Here is a 25,141-nt window from a genome sequence, read left to right as displayed (position 1 = left end):
ACCTACTATGTGTTGAGCACTATACTGGGCACTTTGCATGCATTACCACATTTGAGCCTTACAAAATCCTGGGGAGGAAATATGCATCCCCATTGTACAGAGCAGGAGACTGAGGCTTGGTGAGGATCAAGGTCTCAAGAACTTGCCACAGGTCACAAAGCAAGGAGTGGCAGAGCTGGGAGGTGAGCTGGGGTCAGCCTGACCCAGAGCTCTTTCAGCCAAAGGTTTGGTCCACACCACCCACGGCCTCCACTGCCTGGAACCCCTCGAGCATGTGTCCCTCGTATTGCAGGCTTGGTGATGTCAGCAATCACAGTGATCATCCTGGTTCTGTACTTCACCGTGGACACCTTCGTGGTCAACAAGAAGCCGTGGCTGCCTGAGTGCACGCCTGTCTACGTGCAGTACTTTGTCAAGTTCTTCATCATTGGCGTGACGGTGCTGGTGGTCGCCGTGCCCGAGGGGCTCCCTCTGGCCGTCACCATATCATTGGCCTACTCAGTGAAGGTGAGAGGGGAGGAGAGCAGGACCAGCCGACTGATGCAGCTGCAGCCGAGGGCCTGGGGGATCACTGGGGCCGGAGCTGGGGTTGGGAGATGAACGAAGAAGCCCATAGACCCCCTGGGAGCTCAAAAGAATGTATGCAGGACCCCAAAATTCTGACGCTTTCATAGAGTCCAGGGGCCTGTGGCAAACCAGAGAGCCATACCCTGGCTGAAGAGGCAGCTGTTATTCAGCCCAGTCACATGCCGTCTTGCAGGGGTGCAGACCCGGCATTGTCACATTGTGTCACCTTTTTCCAAGAGAAGTCAGAAATCTGGACTTAATGTATTAACTCACGATTTTTAGACATTGATAATCAACTCAAAAAAATTTTAAAAATAGTAAAGACATCACCGTGCAAGCCAGAATTCATCCTTACCCCACCAAATTTACACAGAAGTCTGGCGGTCTGAGACATAGGCCCCTCGAGTAACCGTAGCGCTTGTAAAACTCATCTCAGAGGTGGCTCCCTAAAGTGAGAGGGGTAAGCCAAAAACAAAAAGGAAGTCTGATTTCATGGAAGCCTCCTCCCCTCTGGAAAGAGGCTAAAAATATAAGAAATTTTAAAGCAGTTAAATGAAGAGCTGGAGTCATGAATGTTTTCCAAGGACTGGGACCTTTCTAAGCGCTACCTGATGGCAGAGCTGCACCTCCACTGCACCCAGGCCATGGCTGTCTGTGGAGCCCAGTCACTGCCAGTCTGATGCTACTGGGTCACCCTCAGGTTCTCACACCCGGGTCTCATTTTTTCCCTTTGCCCCATGTGTTTTCCACCTGGAAGGGCCGGGCGTAGGGCTCCTGTTTCCAGCGCCCCATGCCTGAATGTCCCTGCGAGGGTGGAGGCGTGGCCATGTTTATAAACAAGGCATTCACTCTTGAGAAATTGGCAGAGCCTCCAGAGGGCATGGTGAGCATCAGTTTCCAAGCTGGAATTTGGGCTGGGCTCTCCGATGTAATTTCATACAGAAAAGAGATCTCCAGACAGGTGCCAGAAAGTGGCAGTTCTTTGTAACAGATATGGCCCTTATCATCTTCCTGTTTTAGGGTTCTTAAAGAAACTCCATCCCCACAAACCAAAGCCCAAACAGGTCACAACAAGAGGCTACTTTGAGACCCGGGGCCAGCAGAGGGTGACTGTCATGAGTAGGGGGCCTCCATAGCCACTTCACTGAGCCTGGGGATGTCCTTGAAAGTTGCACAGAGCTCGTTTGGGAGAATCATATACAGATGCTTTTAGGCTCTGCGCCTTCTGCAGTTCGTATCTCTGGCACCCACTACCTTCACTCATCTTAGGTAGTGTTACTTTTACAGACACTTGATAAACTTAGGAGAGCACCCCAACACAGGAGAGGCAGACTGTGCCCTCTGTGAGCCTGGACCTGGGAGCCACCATCAGGAGCACAAAGATGACTGACCACTTAGATCAGCACTGCCCAAAAAGAGACAGAATGGGAGCCGCATGTGCAATTGTAAGTTTCCTAGTAGCGGCCAGGCGTGGTGATTCATGCCTGTAATCCCCAGCACTTTCAGAGGCCGAGGCAGGAGGATCGCTTGAGCCCAGAAGTTCAAGATCAGCCTGGGCAAATAGTGAGACCCCATCTCTACAAAATAAAATAATTTTTTTAAAAAAGAAGAAAAATTCCTAGTAGCTACATTATTTTTAAAAAGTAAAAAGAAATCAGTGAAGTTGATTTTAATAATGTAATGTACTTAACCCAGTATGTCAAAATTATTATCAATCCAACATGTGATCAATATAATAATTATAAATGAACTACTACTTTTACATTTTTTTCATAATATCCTCTAAATCTGGTGTGTATTTTGCACTCACAGCACATTTCACTTCAGAATAGCCATATTTCAAGTGCTCAGTACCCTATACATGTATAGTCACAATACATGTGACTACCATATTGGACAGTACAGACTTAAAAATTCTTGAGCCCAACAGATGAACCCTCTTGAGAGAGTGCAAGTGGGCTGAGGCCCAATAGAAAGGTCCAGGCTGTGAGGTTAAATGGAGATAGGTTCAAATCCTGGCCTTAAACCCCTCCAGGTGTGTGATCCTGGTCAGTCACTTTGCCTAGATTTCTTCAATTGCCAAAATGGATTACCAGAATCTTCTCATATGCCACAGAATTCTTAAAACATCCGAGAAGACTTTGCAAACTGTAACATGTGTTGCAAATTCAAGTTGCTGTTGATCATTCAACATGCATTTATTATTACTATTGTCACAAGTTACAGTAGGAGAAACTGCAAAAGAATATAATCCTGCTAATACTCATTTTTAGTAACATAAAGCTCTATTACAATTATTCTAACTGCACTTCTTTTTTACCCTGGTTATAAAGAGTTATAATGAGGAGCAAAATAAAGGAAATCAAATTCCTAGGCACAGCCTAGAACTCTATCTGATTCAGCTGCTATGTCAGGAGGGCCTGCATGAAGAACAGTATTTCCTTGAGAATTACTCCATTTGCATTACTTGTTTGAGAACCTAGAAGAAGGTATGAGTGTGGAGTTGGGCCAGAGAGAAAAAAAAAGACAGATAGAAGAAAATATTACATATAGGAATACTAGGAATACTCCATTTTTGTTATAAATTTCAAAAAAAAGGATGTTGATTACAAGATGTACCTAGTTCTGCATGGTAGCTAACAGTCAATATGTTTTCTTTCTCCCTTTTGTGTACATATTTTTTAAAGAAATGTGTGGTTTTTATTATGCAAGTGATAATACATGTTAGTCATAGAAAAGATAAAAATCTATAATTCTATCATTTAGCAATAATGACATTAACACTTTGATATTTTTCCAGATATTTTCCTATATCCTAATTTATTTACTTTTGGTAAAATTAAAATGACAATGAAAGCCAGGCACCAGTGAAAGATGATACATTTGAGAAAATTCATGACCAAATAAGGAATAGTTACTTATGTTAGTCTGTAAGAGAAAAATATTTAAAGTACCCAGAGAGGAACCAACCTTATTTATCTTTCCCCCTTTTTCCCATAAAGAATGTAGATTACTTCTATAATCCAAATTAATAAATTCAATTAATTGAGTCTTTTAAATGGTTCAGATACTAAAAGAGAAAGAAAAGGGCCATGCACAGACAGAAGAAGCCCAGGTGTAGGAGACAGCAGCAACCAAGATCCTTTACAAGTGTGGGAAGCAAAGGGGCAGGCTGTGGTGGCTCTGCCTTATTTACTACATGTTTACCCAGTGCCTCTAGGCACCCCATGCTCCCCAGCCCCTCTCTTCACTGATGCCCTCTCACTTGCCCCTTCTCCCAGAAAATGATGAAAGACAACAACCTGGTACGCCACCTGGATGCCTGTGAGACCATGGGCAATGCCACAGCCATCTGCTCAGACAAGACGGGCACGCTGACCACCAATCGCATGACAGTGGTCCAGGCGTATGTCGGTGACGTCCACTATAAAGAGATCCCTGACCCCAGCTCCATCAACACCAAGACCATGGAGCTGCTGGTCAATGCCATCGCCATCAACAGCGCCTACACCACCAAGATTCTGGTAAGTGGGTACCAGGCACATCCACCACCAGAGGGAGCAACATTCATGGGATGGTACAGAGGTACTGGGCAGGTTGAACAATATGATTCATAGTCTCAAATCCTGCTAATATATTTTGGTATGGTCAGATAGTAAGCAACATGTTTCTGTTTGACTTAATATACTATTAATATTGCTGTAATGTTTGTGTGACAAACCTTTATTGTTAATTATGTTTTTTAAATCCTGTCACTGAACCCCCACTCCCCCTGCCCACACACACACAAACTTTTTATTAGTGTGCTTTTGCTGAATAACAAACTACTCCAAAACTTAATGGCTTGAAACAAACCTGTGTATTTCACTCAAAGTCCTGTGAGTCAGCAGTTCAGGCTGGGCTCAGCTGGATGGTTCTTCTGGTCTCAGCTGGGCTTCCTCCTGCATCTGCAGGGGGTCACGTGGACAGCTCTGCTGATCTTGGCAGAACTGTAGGCTGATCTAGCATGGCCTCAGGTGGGCTGGCTCATCCCTGCCCTGTGTGGTCTCACCTCTTCTAGCAGGCTAGCCTGGGCTTGTTCACATGGCAACAACAGGCCTCAAAGAGAGAGCAGAAGTGTGCAAGTTCTCTTGAGGCCTGAACCGCCACATTGTCACTTTTTGCCACATTTTCTTGGGCAATGTAAGTCAGGAGGCCAGCCCAGATTCACACAGTGGGAAAACAGACTTCACCTCTTGATGAGAAGTACCGTAAGAACATGGATTCAGAAAGGAGAATAATCATGGCCATTTTCACAATCTACCACTGATGATGATGTTGTTAGTAATAGTAGTAATATTATCCATTTTAATAAGAAAAACTCTCAACTTACTGTCAGCTAAGCTGCCTAGATTCACCATGCTATAAACCCTATCTGGTTTAGAAGCACAGGTTGCCCCTTTGTAATTAACCAGCACTGGATGAAGAGAAACCCAAAGTTCATCCATCCAGATGTCCATCAGCTCCCAGATGTAGAGCATTTCTGCCTCGTGAGCATCTGGGTGATCTGCTAAGCTTTTTTGTTTACCCTTCCAATGTGCTGAGCCCTGACCTCCTCCTCCTTCTGCCCCTGAGCCAGCTGCAACCCTCTCGATTAGGTGGGTTTGTAGGAGCTGCTAACAGCTTTGTCAAAATGGGGAAGAGAGCATGGGTCAGCAGCAAAGAGCCAAGGGCTGGTAGGGGAAGGAGGAGGAGGCAGCTCCTGCACCCTCTGCAGCAGCTGAGCAGCCACCCGCATCACCCTGGAGCAGCAGGCTAAGGGAGGCATAACTGACAAAGGGGAAAGTAGGTTAGAGGACCCGTGAAGACAGTGATAGAGAACCTTGGGGTGATGCCAAACATGATGACGCTTTTGTCTTCTTCCCCCACCCCACCCAATTTGGGAATCAAGGGAGATCAGCGATGCTTTATTCTGCTCCCCAGGCTTTCCTAAAATAACTGGGTTGCTGATAATGATCTCCTCCTGCAGACGTGGCAGAGAGGGGAACAGGGCAATTCACAGAATGGGCTTTAGCCATGTGGGCACAGCCCTGTGGGGTGGGCTTGGATTGAGATGTGTGTAGTGCAATTATAGTCGAAAAGAGTTCTTGGGATCTGCCAAGAAGGCTGAGGAAACCTTTCCACAGTGATGAGTCTCAATTAAGCAGTGCTTTTTAGCACTGGAGGCAAAGCTGAAATGTCATTTCCAGATGTTGGTGGATTGAGTCTATTCAAGTGGCATAAAGGACAGGGGTCAGTCGGTCCATCTGAGGAAGTGCAGCTGCTGAGGTTGGAGAGAGGTGGGAACTGGGGTCCTTGGTTTGTAACCCAGGCCAGGTCCCTTACCTCCCAGAGTCCCCTCTGTATCTGGAACCCTGGCATCAAAGGATACCTGCACCTGTCTTTCTGGATCTTTCTTGTAAGTTCCCTGGCCACATTATTCTTTTTGCTGGGCGCTGACAGCCATCGATGTGGGAAGGACAGCAGAGCCTCTGTGTGACTGGGTAGTGGTTAAAACTTGGACTCTGGAGCCAGACTGCCTTCGTTCAAATCCCTCACCAGCTGTATGAATATAAACAAATTATTTAACCTCTCAGTGCCTCAGTTTCCTAGGGGAGGGGGAGAATCTTGGATTGTTGTGAGGATAAAGTGAGTTAGTTAATGGAAAGTGCTTAGCACACAGCACTCAGTATGACTAGTATTGTTGTTATTCAGCAATAAAATCATCCACTGAAAGGAGATTCCATTTGTAGCAATGCAGAGGTTAACAAATAAAGAGAGCAGAGGCATCAGGACTAGAGAAGGAAAGGCTATTGCCCAAAACCATTCAGCCAATTAGCGGCAAAGCTAACCCATGGATACCCTAAAGCTAGCTGTTGAGTCAGATGTCCAGACTAGGTTCCTGGTCATAGAAACCAACCCTGCAGCCCTCTAGTCTACGGTCTGCTTGGGAAGAAAGGTCTGGGGTCCAGAGGGTGAGATTCACAGCCAGGGCCTGCAAGCCATATGGGGCAAAAGGCCTCTGAGGGGCTCCCCTTTCTAGGCTCAGATGAAGACTGAGAAGAGGCTCGAGCTGCTCAGCTCAGGTCAGACACCTGGCCACCCTCCAAACCAGGAAGGAAATCTAGATTGCAGGGCATTCTGAAAACATACAAGAGGAGACAGAGCAGGAATGACATGCAATGTCCACCAGCTTCACTACCCATCAGCTTTAATTGAGAAATGAGCCTGGACTGGGAAAATAAGACCCTGGGCAGGGCTGGGCTCCCATACGCTGTATTTCCCCCTCCACAAGGAGGCCAGTTCCTCTGTGTCTTCTGGCTGTCTGATGCCAGGCTGTGGGCTTTTTAAGAGCAGGAGACAGCTGAGTCTTCTCTCATCCCCCTCGGATAGAGTTTTGGGAAGTGCTGGTTGGATGGGTGATGTAAGTGAATGGACTGGTGAATAAATGTGTAGATGAGTAATCAATGAGATGAGGGGTAGGTAGGGAGAAGGGGTAATGAATGGATGAGTGGTGGGTAGGTAGATGGATGGGTGGATGGATGAATGAGTAGACGGATGGATGGATTGATGGATGAATGCATGAATGGGTGGGTGGATGAATAGATGGGTGAATGGGTGGGTGGATGGATGGATGGTGGTTAGGTGGATGGATGGGTGGATGTGATGGTTGGTAAATGGATGGATGGATGTGTTGGTGGATGGATGAGTGGATGCATGGATGTATTGGCTGGTGGGTGGATGGATGGATAGATGGATGGATGGATGGATGGATGGATGGATGGATGGATGGATGGGATGGGTAGATGTGTTGATTGCTTGATGGAATGGAATGGTGGATGAGTAGATGGATGGATGAATGAATGGACGGATGGATGGATGAATATGTGAGTGGGCGGATGGGTGACTATGAATTTATAGGAGTCTTGAGGCAGGACTGATGTCTCTACCTTCTACTTTTTTGTTCTTGTGTGGCAGCAAGAGGCAGGAGATGGCCTTGGATCCAGTCCCATGGCCAATACCAGTGCTCTCTCACTACCTCCAGCTTGTTGTGCTGGTCTCTTCCACAACTACCCTCAGCCATCCAGGCATGATTGATCCATAGACCTCCCAATTAGCTGATGCATTTTACTGAAAAAAAAAAGAGTATTTGCAAGGATAGATTGCAAGGTCTACAAGATTCACAAACCATAGAGACCACCTAGTTCAGCCCCCTCAGTTTACTCTGAGAAATGGGAAAGGATTTGTCCCAAGTCACCCCATGGATTAGTGAAGTTCCAGGTGTTCCAATACCTAGCTCGGGAAGCAATGGTTAAGAGGTTTGACTCTAAAGTCCAACAGACCATGGTTCATATCCCAGCCGCAACACTCATCACCTATGTGACCCTGAGCCAGTTACTTAACCTCTCTGAGCCTCTGTTTTTCAGTCTATAAAGCGAGCATATCATTGTTGCTAACATTTACTTAGCTAGGCTCAATGCTGAGTGCTTTCCCTACCTTGCTTTGTATGACAGCCCACAGAGTAGGTGACACCACACCCAATGCATAGATAAGGACCCTGCAGTTGGAGCAGTTAAAGCACATGCCGAGAGTGCCCGAGCAGATCTGAGGCCAAGCCAGGATTGGAACCTAGATCTGTAACAATCCCAAGCCCAGGCAGGTCCCTGCCACTCAGGGCAGAGCTACACCTCTGCCCTGAGGCTGTTTGTCCGAGGGCTGTTGTGAAGCTTAGATGAGCTGAGGAGGTGTGTACAGCGCCCCGCACAGTGCTTGACACAGAGCAGGCAGGCGCTTATCCATGGCAGCCATTACTCTGTTTCCCTCTGCTGCTCATTCTGAGCCTTCCCCTCTGTAGTTTGCCATGCCAGCCACTGTCTTTCCTGACCCTTCATATCCCCTTCAGATAAGCTGGCCAAACAGGACCATTCCCATCTCGCAGCTAGGAAAACCACACTGCAGAAACAGAAGGGAACCTGCCAGGGTTGCTCCTCACCACCAAGTGGCAGAGCTGGGCCCAGAGAATTCTGGAGGAATTCACCAAGCAGGCAGGAGGCAAGAGTATTCCAGGCAGGGGGCACGACCCTGCAGAGGCTGAGAGATCTTAAGATGTGTGGCTTACTTAGGAAACATGGTGATTTGTGGCCTGGGCATTTCTGCAGGGCCAGAATGATGAGAGGTGAGGCTGCAAGAACTGGGGGGAGCCAGTGGTAGCAAATAAGCCCCTAATGGGCTTATTTAGCGTTCAGAAGAACCACCCCAGGCACAGGTGGAGGGTGGTGGGAGGGCTGAGGCTGCAGGCTGGGAGGCCTCTCAGGGGCCCAGCCCCATCCTGTATCCCATCCTTTCTGAGAATGGCAGAGCCTTTTTTCTTTCCATTCTTATTTCTTTTTTCTTTTTTCTTTTTTTTTTTTTTTTTTTTTTTTTTTTTTTGAGACGGAGTTTCGCTCTGTCACCCAGCCTGGAGTGCAATGGCGCAATCTCGGCTCACTGCAAGCTCCGCCTCCCGGGTTCACGCCATTCTCCTGCCTCAACCTCCCGAGTAGCTGGGACTACAGGCATGCGCCACCACGCCCGGCTAATTTTTTTGTTTTTTTTTTAGTAGAAACGGGGTTTCACCACGTTAGCCAGGATGGTCTCGAGCTCCTGACCTCGTGATCCGCCCGCCTCGGCCTCCCAAAGTGCTGGGATTACAGGCTTGAGCCACTGCGCCCGGCCTCCATTCTTATTTCTAATCATCAGGAACTAAACTTGCCCTCGGAGGGAAGCTGCGTGAATCATCTTTTAGTCAGAAATTGCTTCCCTGCCTCAGAAACCCTAGCACACCCTCAGATTCCCTTTGTGGTCTCCAGTGCTTTGTACGTCAAGACTTCCACTAGCAGCTCTAGCCACCCTGCAGCTCCTCCGAGCCACAGCTGAGCTTTCAGATGGAAATAGCTCTTTCCTCCGACTCTGGAGGCACCGCGCTTCCTTGGGAAAACATTCCCGTGTTCTGCCCAAGTCTATTCCGTGTACTGAAACCACCCGAGCGGACTTAAATTTTCTACTTCACTAGACCTCTTTTAGAAGAGATTGACACTACAGTTGACATTTGAACTATTAAACTGATGGGCACTTGTGGAGCTGAACTGTTAGAAGTTTATGGCATATTTCTGAAACATAAGCTATTGAGAGAAAAACAAATCTCCCTGGAGCCCCTGAAGTGGTTCTGAAGGAAGGCTTCCCCCTGCAGGATGGTTTTCCTGAGTAGATAAGCCAAGCTTCGCCTGGTGAAGCCCCAGGTCCCCAGGACACCCCATTCTACACAGAGGTAGCGACAAGGCCAATAACCCCAGAAGGGAGGAGGGTTGTCTGTGTTGTATTTCCCATAAATCTTAAAACCTAGCAGATAGTAGGGAGGGCCGAGGAGAAAGGGGAAGAGGGGAAGCAGAGACAGCCCTTGAATTCAGATCTCCTGGGACCAAACCCAGGGCTCAATCTAATATTCCTGTGAGCCTCAAAGTCCCCCTGAGCCAGGCCACGCCCCAAGACTGGGCTCGGGCCAAGCCAATAGGGTCAGAAGGCGTGGAAGATGCTAGAAGGGACTTAGCAGGGCACTGAGGTGGGGAGATGGGCCATGGGGTATACGAAACAGCAGGGACCTGGTTGTTGAATTCAACAAGGGTATTGTTTTTGGTTGTTTTTGTGAACACCGTCTCTGGAAGAAGAGTTTAAAGGAAATCAGTCCAGATGGGGAATTCCAGTTTTTAACAGAGCTGTTAGTCCCTTCACCCTGATACGCACACAGTGACACATACACACACACCACACACACCACACATACACCACCCATCATGCACATACAGCACACAACACACACCACTCACCATACACACCACGCAAACACACAACACACATACACCACCTACCACACACACACAACACACATAACTCACACATCACAACACACACGAACACACAACACACATACACCACCTGCCACACACATGCAACACACAACACACACACAACACCCTACCACACACATACAACACACACCATGTACACAAAACACACTACTCATCACACACACATCACACACACCACACATACACCACCCATCATGCACATACAACACACAACACCACTCACCACACACATCATGCAAACACACAACACACACCACCTACCACACACATTCAACACAAAACACACACATACAACACCTACCACATACATACAACACACACCACATACACAAAACACACTACTCATCACACATGCCACACGTACACCACCCATCATGCACATACAACACAAAACACACCACTCACCACACACATCATGCAAACACACAACACACATACCACCTACCACACACACAACACACACATCACACAGACACACAACACACATATACCACCTACCACACAATACAACACACACACCACACACACACACCACCTACCACACATATACAACACACACCATGTACACAAAACACACACCACTCATCATACAAACCACACATAGAACACACACACAACATTCACCACACATTTAACACATACAGCACACCACATGAATACACCACCTACCATGCACATGCAACATACACCACACACACCACTCACTACACACACCACATACACCACACATATAACACAACACACACACAACACTCACCACACACACCACACATCACACACACCACACATACAACACACACAGCACACATACACCACTCATGAAACACATCACTCATCACACACAAAACACACATACACCACCTACCATGCACATAACAACACACACTACATACACAAAATACATACACCCCTCATCACACACAACACACATATACCACATTACCATACACAAAAACCACACACAACACACCACACACAACATACACACACCACTCACCACACACAGTACACATCACACACACATCACACATACCACTCACCACACATACAACACGCAGACCACACATACCCATGCACATACAACACACACCACACACCACTCATCACACACAAACACACAACACTCACCACATGCATACAACATACACCATACACACCACTCATCACACACACTACACAACACATATACACCACATATCACACACATCAAACACACAACACACGTACACCACCTACTATGCACATACAACACACACACAGCAGCACATATAACACACACTATGCACAGTACATACCATACACATACAGTGCACAACATACATGCCACACACACAACACACACCATGCACCACACACACAGACCAAACACATCATATACACACACACACCACACACATACCAAGTACACTACACATATACACACACCACAGACACACACCCCATGCATCACACACACACACACACACACACACACACACACACACACACACTCTGCACTGATGAGCTGGGGGAGGCTCCTGGGAGTCTACTCTCCTAGAGTGCAGCGCCTCTGCATTCCAGGGGGCTTCTGTAGTCCCAGACACCCGCACCCACCTCCTGCCCTCCCTGCCTCTGGGGAAGACCCCAGGGCTCACTGGCCTTGTGCAGCCACCTCACTCTCCTCAAAAGCCAGGCCTTTAGAGGATGATTCTGGGAACCAAGTTCTGCCAAAATTTCGTGCCACCTGGCATCCTGTTGGCAGCACCCCACGCACAAACACAAAATTATTGATTCACTGGACAAATGTTCACTGGCGGCCCATGGCACTGGTGGGGCGGAGATGTGGGCACAAATGAGGCAAACTGCCCTGCCCTGGTGACTGAGCCAGTGGTCTCTGCCAGGGAGACAGGCAGGCTTCTGGGAGAGGTGCTCTGTGAGCTCAGGGCCCAGGCCCCCTGCTTCGGCTCCTAGCCAACTAGACCCTTCCTTGCCGTGCAGCCTCACCTCTCCTGGCCTCAGTTGTGTATGACTGTAAAATGGGAGGAAGAACAGCCCCTGCCCCGTAGGCAGCTGTGAGCCTATGATTAGGTGATGCATGTGAAGAGCTCAGTAGAGTGGTGAGTGCGGAACAGGCATCTGGGGAACCGGGTATGGCTGCAGCTGTTGAGGTCGGGCCTCCAGGCATCGGGGAGACGTCATTGCTGAGGCCTGTCCTTAAAGGATGCTGGCTAGGTCACCAGAGACAGCCAATTAGCATAAAGTTGTTTTCTAATGGCCTCTTAGAAAAATTATCACATTGCAGTTATTGCAGTTTACCATGCTATGGAGTTCATTTAGGAGCTTTTTTTTAATTACTATTTTTATTTTTCGAGATGGGGTCCTGCTCTGACGCCCAGGCTGGAGTGCAGTGGCACAATTTCGGCTCACTGCAACCTCCGCCTCCTGGGTGTGTGTGATTCTCCTGCCTCAGCTTCTCGAGTACCTGGGATTACAGGTGCCTGCCACCACTCCCGGCTAATTTTTGTATTTTTAGTAGAGACGGGGTTTTGACATGTTGGCCAGACTGGTCTCAAATTCCCAACCTCACGTGATCCGCCCACCTCAGTTTCCCAAAGTGCTGGGATTACAGGTGTGAGCCACCACACCCGGCCTGTTTGGGAGCCTTTTAAGCTCTTTTTTTATTTCAAAAATGTGCGTAGGCCGGGCGCGGTGGCTCACGCCTGTAATCCCAGTACTTTGGGAGGCCGAGACGGGTGGATCACGAGGTCAGGAGATCGAGACCATCCTGGCTAACACGGTGAAACCCCGTCTCTACTACAAATACAAAAAAAATTACCCGGGCGTAGTGACGGGCACCTGTAGTCCCAGCTACACGGGAGGCTGAGGCAGGAGAATGGTGTGAACCCGGGGGGCGGAGCTTGCAGTGAGCCGAGATCGCGCCACTGCACTCCAGCCTGGGCAACAGAGCAAGGCTCCGTTTCAAAAAAAAAAAATTTACGTAAAATATATATACCATAAAATTTACAAACTTGGCCATTTTTAAGTGTATAGCAGTATTAAGTACATTCACATTGTTGTACAGCTCATCTCCAGAACTATTTTCAGGTTGCAAAACTAAAACTCTGTACCCATTAAATGGTAACTTTCTATTCTCCTCTCCTCCCACATCTGGCACCCACCATTCTACTTTCTGTCTATAAATCTGACTGCTCCAGTAGCTCATATAAGTCGAGTCATACAGTTTTTGTCCCTTTGTGACTGGTTTATTTCACTTAGCATAATGTCCTCAAGATTCCTTCATGTGGTAGTAGCATGTATCAGAATTTCCTTCCTTTTTAAGGTTGAATAATAGTCCATGTATGGATAAATCACATTTTGTTTATCCATTCATCTGTTGATGGACAGGTTGGTTGTGTCCAACTCTTAGACTTTGTGATTAATGCTGCTTTGAACATGAGTAAACAAATATTTCTTTGAGTACCTGTTTAAAATTATTTGAGGCATATTCCCCAGAATCAGACTTTCTGGATCATATAGTAATTTCATGTTTAATTTTCTGAGGAACTACCATACTGTCTTCCATAGTGGCTGTACCATTTTAGATTCCCACCAGTAGTATACAAGGGTTCCTATTCCTCCACATCCTCACCAATATTATTTTTTGTTTGTTTCTTTTTTTAATCGTAGCCATCCTAATGGGTAATACATGCTATGGTTTTTCTGAATCCCATTTTTGCAAATGTTATCTATAACTTGCAGCTCTTCAAGTCATCATTCATTGATCTTAGCTCCATTCACTTCCCAGCATCCCAAAACAAGAGCATGAAATGTCCTCTCAAAGATATGACCATGGCTGCACTATGACCATGGCTGCACCCAGCATTCCCCAAGGGCCCCATACCGTGCAGAGAAATGTACTGGACCAAGCTGGAACTGGAATCAGGGGTTTTGGAGCAGCCTCAGGCCTGACCCTCTGCAGGTCCCTGACGAGGAGCAAGTCCCTTTTCTCCCCAGAGCCTGTTCTCTGTCCCTCAAAACAGGAACAATACCAATGCCTTAACTCCCTTACAGAGTTGGAGCCCTGGAGATAAAAAGGCTCATGGAAATTCTGCAGCAGGAGCAAAACTTTTGGGTTTGTCCGGATCTTAAAAAGCCAAAGAAGAAGAGGGGAGGGTCCCTGATTCTTAGTAATGCATGTAGGCGATTTCAGAGCTCAAGTTCATGGAAACAAATTGAATTACGGAGGAGGCAGCTATGCCATTTGCAACCATGGATTGTCTGAAATCCTTTTAGAGGAAAATTAAAATATTTCACAGAGGGTAATAAAATGCTGGGTGTTTTGCAGGCATGACTGCTCGGCTCTCTTGGGCAAATAAGTAATTAGGCATTTTTATTTAAGTCCTCTGTGTCGTCATTTTCTTTCATTAGTAGAGGGAGAAAAAATTGTTATGGAAAATACATAAAACTCTGGAAATCAACAGAAAGTTAATTATAAAATTGCAAATATATATATATGTGTGTGTGTGTGTGTGTGTGTGAGAGAGAGAGAGAGAGAAAGAGAGAGAGAGAGAGAGAGAGCACACAATAACAGCATACTGCAGAGAGAGGGAAGATCTTAGAACTTATTTTCCGAAACTTCAGACATGGGAAGTTGTGTCAAATATTCCTCTGCTTCTTAGTAAAACCTATCAAAGAGCCTGGGGGTGGGGCATTTTCCAAGGCACAGGATGCCTCAGGTCAATCTGGCCATGGGAGCCGGGAAGGTGCTCTGAGCCTTGCTCCCTATCCACCGCTGCCGTACCATCCACTGAGGGATCTGCAGTTCTTCCTCACTCTACCCTCCCTCACCACATCCACTTTAAGGAGAGGGTTGATATTTCCCTGAGCTAGAAAGCATGTGCTCCAGCCTCTCCATCTTACAGATGGGGAAACTGAGGACCTCGTTTAGGTTCAAAGGCTCTTTTTTATTTCCTATGCATCCCCAGGTCTCAGGACCACTGCATGTCGATGCCTGTATTCCCCCCATGTGAATCGGGTCTGCTCTTTGGGCCCGAGCCCTAGCTGCAGAAGAGGGGAGAATAGCCCAGGGATATGTCCAGTTGCTGACAGAAGGTCCACCCTGTCTCTGCACAGCCAGTCATGCTGACATCTTCCTGAGTCCACCTTCTTCCTATCCGGGCTGCTCTTTTGGGTAATATGAGGGAGACTGAGGACGAGGATGCAGAGGGCTCCTTGTGAGAGGTTCATCTGGTACTTCAGGGGGACACAGGCATGTTCATAGCTATTTCATCTTCAGAATTTCTCTAGGGTCTATCTCTGGTGTCTTTCACCACCCCTGAAGCCACCTCCACCTGAGTCGCCCGTATGAATGCTATTAAGTGGCATGAGTGGGTGTGTGCATTGGGGTCGGGGGGTGCACATGGGAGCCACCTGCAAATCTGCACTTTTGCAGCCTCTTGTGAATCCCACATCAGTGCCCATATGGAGGCATCTCATCCTTACCATTAACCTGTCTTCTCCACCACTCTGGTCTGTATTAAACCATCTAGCGAACAGTTAATAAGCACCTGCTGTGTGATGAGCTTTGCACTGACCCTGAGAACCCAGAGAGAAATAGAATGCATCTTGTTTACACAGGGGAAGAAAGACCCACATGGCAGTTTTCAAAAACAAGGAGATATTTGAGCTGGTCCTTAAAGGACAAGAGGAAGTTTGCCTGGCAGGGGAGGGAGAGGGACCCACCCGGGAGGAGCAGCAGAGGTGAAGGTACAGAGGCATGAAACAGCCTGTGTTCAGGCAGCCGTGCGAGGAAGTGACAGGTGCTGGGGAGATGCAGCTGGTGTTCTGGGAGTCTCCAGGACAGGAGCTAATGGTGTTCACACGGCCCTGAGGCGGGCACAGGGCCAGCATGAAGCAGGTGCCAAAGACTGTGTGTCTAATATGTGAAGGGGAGAGGGAAGTGAGGGAGGGACTCAAGGAAGGGATAAGTATTTGCAGCGTATTCATATCATGGCATCTATAGAGCAGTTAAAAAGGAACACACTAGAGCCATAAACATGAATGAATCTCAAAAACAGAATGTTACAGCCAGGCACAGTTACAGCCAGGTGTGGTGGCTTACACCTGTAATCCCAGCACTTTGGGAGGCCGAGGCAGGCGGATTACTTGAGGTCAGGAGTCTCATTAGGTTAAACTGCATGAACTTGCCCATATTTGACCATTTTTGACATTCAAAAATAGCAGTTTCCATTGGTTCAACCTGATTGAAATCACAAGGGACAGTCTGTCCATCCCGTGAAATACCACTTACCAATCAAAAGGAACAGCTTATCAGCACATGCAGCAGCTTGCCTATATCTCAGGGGGATTCTGCTGAGCAAAGAAGCCAAGCTCCGAAAGTTACAGACTGTATGGTTCCATTTACATAGCAGGCTGAAAATGATGAAAGCATGGAAACGGGAAACAGATTAGTGGTTGCCATGGCCAGGGAGTAGGGGGAGAGAGAGGTGATAGCTTTAAAAAAAGGGTAGTACAAGGACCCTTATGATGAACTGTCCTGAATCTTGACAGTGGTGATGGCCACATTAACCCACACGTGGTACCATTGCATAGAAAATGCACATGCACACACACACACAAGCACATGTAAAGCCGGTGAAATCTCAACAAGGTCGGCTTCCATCGCCATCTCAGTTGTGGTACTTGTGTTAATACTACAGTGATAACATTGGGGGAAACTGGATGAAGGGTATACGGCATCTCTCTGTATTGTTTCTTATTGCATGTGAATTACAATTATCTCAGAATTAACAGTTAAATACACACAGGGTAATGATTAATGCCAAATTTAAGACAGAAGTTGTTTCTAGGACACAGAGTGAATTATGCATATGGAAAGAGGTTTGCAGAGGGGAATCAGCTTTGTCTATAGTGTTTTACTTCTTAAAAAAGAAAAATCTGAGGAAAGTGTGGCATAATGTTAAGATGCTAAAAAGCTGGATGCTAGGCATATAACTTTGTTACATCGTTCTCTTTCTCATGTTTGAAATAATTCATAATTTTTTTAAAAGCTGATCTTGCTTCACTCCTTTCACCCGGAGCCAGGACTGGACCTGGGATGCAGAACCCTGAGGGTGCAGGGGATGGGCCAAGGGTTCCCTGAGGGCTCAGCCCCCAGCCCAGAGACCACCTGGTGGCAGTCCCAGAGCCTCAGTGGCAGCCAGGGCAGGGGCTCCCCTGACACAGGCCCCACCAGGTGCCAGCCGCTCCTGCCTCTCTCCGCAGCCCCCAGAGAAGGAGGGTGCCCTGCCTCGGCAGGTGGGCAACAAGACGGAGTGCGGCCTGCTGGGCTTCGTGCTGGACCTGAAGCAGGACTACGAGCCCGTGCGCAGCCAGATGCCAGAGGAGAAGCTATACAAAGTGTACACCTTCAACTCCGTGCGCAAGTCCATGAGCACTGTCATCAAGCTGCCCGACGAGAGCTTCCGCATGTACAGCAAGGGGGCTTCTGAGATCGTGCTCAAGAAGTAAGCGCTGGGCAGGGCGCCGGGGCTGAGGGCTGTGCCCTGGTGCAGGGAGCTGGGGATGTCAGGGTCATACGGCACTGGCCGCCATCCAGGCCAGGCTCAGCAGCCTGCTGGGCTAGAGTGGCCATCTAGCACCCAGAGCCACAGAGGGCCCTGCCCAAGGCCATCCAGGAAGATTCATCTTCACTTTCATGCCCCTTGGCCACTGTGTCTTCCACTATATCCTCTTAAACATTTCTATAGCCAGAGTCCTCCCCCTTCTCCTCCCTAAGCCACTGGTTCATCAGAAAGTTCTACCCGTTATCACACTTAGATCTCTCTTATTTCACTTCCTTTAGCATAGAACCGGTTGATGGTAGCTATTTTCATTATTAGCCACACTTCTCTGACTCCAGAGGAGTGCTGGAAATAAGCCTGGTGAACTAAGCAAATCCCTTCCCCTCTCTGCCCTCAGTTTCCCCACTTGTACATTGAGAGGATTGTTCTAGCCCCCAGTGGTTCTCAACCCTGGCTACACATTGGAATCACTCTGAGGAGTATTTTTAAAAAAATGATTCCTGGATTCACCCCAGACAAATTGAACTGGAACCTCTGGGGCAAGGCTCACACATGGATATTTATTAAAGGCTCCCCCAGGCAATTCTAATGTGCAGGCAGGGTCAAGAACTACTACCCTGGGTTTTATGTGCTTTGTAAACCACTTCAGCTGTGGGAGTGTTATTTCAGATGAATCTTGTGAGTATATAATACATCAAAGTGGGGCTCCGCTTGCTGAGTGACCTGGGCAAAAATTGCAGGAAGGACGCCTGATTTCACCCTGCCTGGGGCATGGACTAGATGGGCACTGGATGACCAGCCACAGCCAGCTGAGCATCACAAGGGTGGGGAGGTGGTCTCTGAGCCGTTCAGAAGGAGCATTCCTTGGGCTCCCCATCTCCCTTCCATCCTCCCCCAGGTGCTGCAAAATCCTCAATGGGGCGGGAGAGCCCCGTGTCTTCCGGCCCCGCGACCGGGACGAGATGGTAAAGAAGGTGATTGAGCCCATGGCTTGCGATGGGCTCCGCACTATCTGCGTGGCCTACCGCGACTTCCCCAGCAGCCCCGAGCCGGACTGGGACAATGAGAATGACATCCTCAACGAACTCACCTGCATCTGCGTGGTGGGCATCGAGGACCCCGTGCGGCCGGAGGTAGGCCCCAGGGCCAGCAAGCTCAGGGAAAAGGGGATGAGGCTGGGAGGCCAGCCACCTGGGTGACCTGAAATAAGTCACTTCACCTCTTTGAGTCTCAGTTTCCACACAATGCCCATGGGGATCTCCTTCCCCTGATCCTCATAAGAGGATCGCCCATGAGAAACAGTGTAGACCACACATGGCATGGGTCAGCCTAGAAGGACACAGAACCCACAGGTTGCCAGCAGGTGTTGCTCTGCCATGGGGGCAGTCCTCAAGCTGTCCACCCAGCCACCATGAGCTCTTCCCTCTGGTCCCCCAAGGGACAAGTGTAGGGGCTGCCCTGCCTTAGAAACCTCTTGCCCTGCAGGAGCCAGGATCTCCTGTAACAAATCCACAAACATGGATTCCAGGGTCCCTACAAAGGACACGCCCAATAGCAAGGGTCATTGCACTCAGGAGAACCCGAAGTGTGGTGTCCCTGTCAGTATTTATAGTTTCTCGCAGTGCAGATGCAGTTTACCAGCCAGTTTACCCTAGCAAGCTGGCCTAGGAACACAGCGGAGAGTCTACCTTTATCAGGTTTCCAGGGGAACAGAGCTAGAACGTTAACTGCAGGTCACATTCTCAAGCAGAAGGGAAGGGGGCTGACAGGCCCACTTCACAAGGATCGAGGGAGGTGATGCCTATCAGTACACCTAGTGGGGTGCTCAGCACACAGTAGGTCTTCAGTCTCCTTCAGCTGAATCTGCACCTGGAGGGGAAGGCCAAGAACTCAGTGCTAGAGCTGCCAGGGTCAGGGGAAGATGAGATGTGTGTGGTCTGTGAGGCTGCCCAGGCTGAAGAAAGGCTGTGGGGAGCAGAGGAAGCTGTCTTGAATCTCCAAAACGCTGCATGGGTGGGCAGAGTGAGTCAGCTCACACCGCCAGGCCCCAGGGGAGCACCCCGGGCATGAGGCAGGGTGCAGGAGGGGCTTGCTTCCCCATCCTCCCAGGACTCACTCAACTGTTGGGTCCAGACCGGACGCCCTGGCCAGGCCCTGGCCGGGTCGATTGGCCTCTGCTGTAAGATTTGGTGCTGATGCTTTGAGGACCCACCTCCTCCACTCCTTAATGGACCTACCCTGACACTGTTCTTTGGGGGTCTCTGGCCATTCCCTACTCCTCTCTGAGCCTCAGCTTCCCTTTCTTTAAGGTAAAAGGGATAGATAAGATGCCCTCCAAGTTCCTGGCCCTGATGTTATAAGATTCTGCTTTCCAAAAAAAATGAAACTAGGAGGTCACAGGCATGGACTTTCACATTTTAGGCAGCAGGGAGAGGGTTCAAAGTGTGAGCTCAGACATCAGACAGATCTGTGATCCTGAGTGCCAGCACAGCTGGCTGTGTGACGTTGAACCAGTTACATAACCTCTCTGAGCCTCATCTGCATACTGGGGATAATAATAGTATCACACACACCCCCTCTGGGATATCATGAAGGCTCAGATCATGTATCTACGAGCAACAGGCAGAGCATCTGGCACAAGATAGGTGGGCTACATATGTGGGTCCCCTTCCTTCATGCCCTCTCCAGTAGATTTCATTACCCTAGATCCAGGGACACGTAACAGCCCTAGACACACAGTCTAGCCTACCAAAGGTGTTCAATGAGTGTTTGTGGAATGAATGAGTTGGGGGTGTCATTGTGGCTTCCTCACTCCTATCAAGATCCTAAAACAGCAAAGACAATTAATGTCCCTGGAGCTTGACAGTGGAGCCCACACGTGCTTTCCTGCAAACCTCTCTCTCCATGGACAGACAGGCCATTTATCAGCCTCCCTGTGGGACACCTCCTCATTACCAGTCACTAATGAGTCCAGGCTTCACTGTGATATGTTATCTCGTTACTGAAAACTCTTCATCCTTGCACAGCACTTGAGGCTGGCCTGCCCACACCCCTGTCCTTCCCAATCCCACAACCTCCCCCTTCCCGGTCACTCCCAGAGTTCCTGGCTCACCACTCTGCCTTGGAAACATCCCTTAGATGAATGGAAGACACCAGCAGGTCCCAACTGTTATCTGACCATGACGCACAATAAGAAATGTATTTTATGTCATGACTCAGTAAACACACACACTTCACCAAAGCAAGAATTTCACAAAATAATGGGATGCACTTAACTATTTTCCATTCTTCTATTTATTTGTTTCTTTTTAAAATTTTGGTCACCACCCACTAAACAAATTTCACGACTCTCACAGGGCATGACTTGAGGTTTGAGTGGCTGATCTAGTCCAAACACCTTCCCCCACAAACCCCAATTTCCAGAAGAAAACACTGAGGCCCAGAGGGGGACAGTGATGTGCCCAAAGTGGCTGAGTGAACCCAGATTAGAACAGGTTTTCTGCCTCCCTGCCTCAGGGCCTTTGCCTGGTTGCCACACACACACACACACAAAGAAAGGAGAGGAGAGGAGAGAGGAGAGAAGAGGAGAGGAGAGGAGAGGAGAGGAGAGGAGAGGAGAGGAGAGGAGAGGAGAGGAGAGGAGAGGAGAGGAGAGGAGAGGAGAGGAGAGGAGGAAGTTCTAAGTTAAGAGGATGAGCAGATGAGGACAGGGATGAGAGCTCCCCATGCCCAGGGCCTGAAGGGGCAGAGCTGGGTCCCTGGCATTTTCTGTTGACAGCATGGTCATCCAGAGAAGCTGGCTGCAGGCACAGACTCTGGGAGAGGGGGGCCTGGAGCCAACCCCCAACCCCCAACTTTGCCACTAACAAGCCACTTCCCTCTGTGAGCCTCAGTGTTCTCATCTATGAAATGGGAAGTTAGCCCAGGTGCCCCTTGGGTCCCTCCCAAGCTCTGACGTCCCCAGAGAGAGAAAGAGTTGACTGGAAGACTTACCCTCCCATCTTCCCCCACTTCCTTCAGTCAAGGCATCCACATGGGCCACCCTTTCTCCTGTTGGCTCACCCCTGGGATGTCTGTATAGGTGTCATAAACTGTTTCACAGCGGTAACCTACTCAAGTGACACAGCAGACTCAAGGGACATGGGTTCTAATTCTGCCCCTGCCACTCCCTCACAGATGGCCTCAGTTTCCCCACCTGAAAACTGAGAGAATCAGACTGTCCAACAATCACAGTGAGGGACACAGTAGGGTTACAGGTGACACCACTTGCAAGCATAAAAGCTCAGAGTTGATTCAGCATCTCTGAGTGGGGCGGGATGGATGCAGGACCCAAGGAGACGGGTGGGTATGGTTTTGTTTATTTGTTTATTTGTTTGTTTTTTAGGTAGGTCATTCCTGCCCCCTCTAGCTCCTTGGTTCCCACCTCAGAGGCAACCACTATCCCCAGTTTTTAGGGGTGACCTTCAGGGAACGTGTGTGCCTATGGTGACGGTGTTTTTGTCAAGCTCCCCAGGGCTCTGTCCTCCTGGACTCATCCGTTTATACAGAATTCTTTGTCACCCTCTGTAAATCTCACAGGTGAACGCCCTTCCTGGTGCCTCCAGCCTAGGAGGCTCAGCCAGAGGGAAAACCTCAGCCTGGACCATCTCTAGGGCCCTGCAGACACACTAAGATTCATTTTGCAACTGCAAGAAAACAGTCTCTGCCTCACTCAGTTTCCCTGGCTGTCAAGGGGTTGAATCTCCACATTGCCTTCCTCTCACGAGAAGACCAAAGGCTAGAACAGATCAAAACACCTTTGCCAAAGCACCCCACTGTCGGCCCATATAGTGGGTACATTTTCCAAGGTTGATTGAAGTCAGTGCCGATAAAGCCATCAGGAGAGCAGCGGTCTGGGATTTGCCGGGTTATCCGGGGGTGTTTGAAGCCCTCGGAGTCACAGACAACTGCTGTCACAGAAACAACAGATGTTTAAAAGCTTTTATTTAATGAAAACAGGAAGCACCCATTTCCTGGCTGCTTTTCCTCAGTGAGAAATATCTAGGATAATTTTAGCGACAGAAGTCATGTTTTCCCAAACTTATTTATTTATTTTTAATTTCACAGTAATTTTATTGATGTGGGAAGCGTATTTCAACTGGATCGATGCCTCTGGGGTTTGAGTCTTAAACATCTCCGGATCCTCAGTGTCCAGAGCAGTTAGATGCTCCAGAGCTGTTTGTCCAATAAGTGAATGAGTGAGCAACAAAACTGAGTCCTGAGAGCGGCTTAAGAAAACATCCAGTTAGGTTGCAGGAATCAGGAATGGCTTCATGAATAGAGAGCATTTCACTTATCAGATGGGACAGACTTGACACATAGAGGCTAAGGGAGGGAGGGCATTCCAGGCAGAGGGGACAGCATGAGCAGGGCAAGAAGGCAGGAAGGGATGCGGAGTGGCTGGGGCCTCGTGAACGCCCTGCTGCATTTATGAGAGAAAAGGGACTTGAAAAAGGTGTGCACGTGCCCATCCTGTGCGTGGGCTGTTTGTGCCCTGTCATAGAGTTCCCCCAGCCTTGCTGAAGGGTAGATACTATTGTACCCATTTTACAGATGAAGAAACCAGGGTTCATGTGAGACCCTAGAGCAAAACCCAACCCAATCCTTTGGTCCCCAAGCCCTCTCTCCACTGCACAGAGGAAAGTATAGGGTCCGTAAAAATTAGCCTCATTTTTCTCATGAAGCCAGCTTGCTTGGAGAGGCCCAGACAATGGCTGATTTTGGCTCTGGGAGACAGTCTTGAAAGTGAGAGTCTTTCTAAAACGCAGCACTGATCGCCTCATTCCTGGCTCAGAACTTCTCACAGTTCCCAGTGCCTGAAGGAGCATATCCCTGGTCCAGCACCTTCTGCCCCTCTCCAAATTCATGGTCTCCAGTCCCTAACCCACATCTTCTCTCAGCCTCAGCCCCTCCAGATCACCTGCAGCACGGCCCTCAGACCCGTTCATACCTCAGGCCTTCTCTGCCAATGCAGAGTGGACAGTGCTCTGTGGCCAGGACTAATCTCTGTTCATCTGTGTAGCCTCAGCCCTGGCACAATGCCAGGAACCAGAGCCTCAGTTGGCAGCTCAAACATCCCCTCCTCCAGGAAGTCCTCCTTGATTTCTCCTCCCCACCCACTTTCTTCTAAAGCAACAGTGCCCTCTGTGCTCTTTCAGTAGCACGTATACTCAGCAGTACAAAACCCCCTTCTGTGTTTCCAGAGCCTTTTGTATAGGCCTGTGCCAAAGACCCTGCCTCCAAATAGAGTACAGGTCTGATGCAGGGTAATGCTCTGCTATCTGAAAAAAGAAAGGTTGTGTAAAAAAATCAGCTAGACTTGTTCCACCGTGGAGCAGTGGGCATTAGAGGGAGGGAGTGCCCTGTCATCAGGGGTGTGCAAGCAGAGGCTGACCAGCCCATCTGTTGAGGACACCTGGGAACAGATCTAGACAATGAGCAGAGGGTCAAAGTCAATGACCCAAAGCCCTTTCCAAGTCCAAGACCTCCAGCATCTTTGAAACCAAGAACCGAAATTCCTCCTTTTGGGGGCAGGAGCCAGATAAGGTGTGTGTTCCCAGGAAACAGCAGCTCTTTGCTGTTCTCAGGGGCAGGTGAGAGCAGGGGGCCACAGCCCACGTTACAGCCGTCATGAGGCTATTAGTAAGTTATATAAACAGGATCTTTGACGTTCCACGTCCCCACTCCCTCCAGCTCTGTAAAAATGAGGTCACGTTTGCTTACGTGATTAGCCGCTGTGGCATGAGGCAGAGGCCTTGCTCACATGGCCCCCAGGCCCCAAGTGGGCACTGGAAGGCTTCTCCCCAGGCCCTGGAAATAAGCCCCAGAGGAGGCTGGTGGTCAGCTGGCCCTGCTCTAACCCTTCAACAACAGGGAGATCACTACCTGACCACAGAGCCGGTCTCTGAGACAACTCCAGTAGCTAGAGAGGCCTCCTTACTGGGACCCTGCCCCTCCAGGACATCTGTTCCTCACGCCACAAGACAGCCACGCTCAGAACTGTGGGTTTCCTCTTGAAGGCATCAGGGTGGAGCCCCTGAAAGAGGGCAG

At 48.8% G+C, this 25,141-nt stretch overlaps 1 protein-coding gene across 20 annotated transcripts in view; it reads left to right on the top strand.

The window, feature by feature from the left end:
• ATP2B2 (ATPase plasma membrane Ca2+ transporting 2) overlaps positions 1–25,141 on the top strand; it is a 382,664-nt gene that overhangs the window by 329,008 nt on the left and 28,515 nt on the right. For all 20 annotated transcript variants that reach the window (XM_045384728.3, XM_005547813.5, XM_074032979.1 and 17 more), the window contains 4 exons: positions 293–507; positions 3,849–4,091; positions 17,754–17,995; positions 18,951–19,185. In XM_045384728.3, the coding sequence (XP_045240663.1) occupies positions 293–507; positions 3,849–4,091; positions 17,754–17,995; positions 18,951–19,185 (935 nt within the window). The remainder of the gene's footprint in view (positions 1–292; positions 508–3,848; positions 4,092–17,753; positions 17,996–18,950; positions 19,186–25,141) is intronic.

This window comes from Macaca fascicularis, chromosome 2, assembly GCF_037993035.2.
Source record: "Macaca fascicularis isolate 582-1 chromosome 2, T2T-MFA8v1.1".
Lineage (NCBI taxonomy): Eukaryota > Metazoa > Chordata > Mammalia > Primates > Cercopithecidae > Macaca > Macaca fascicularis.
This window is presented reverse-complemented; position numbering and strand designations above follow the sequence as displayed.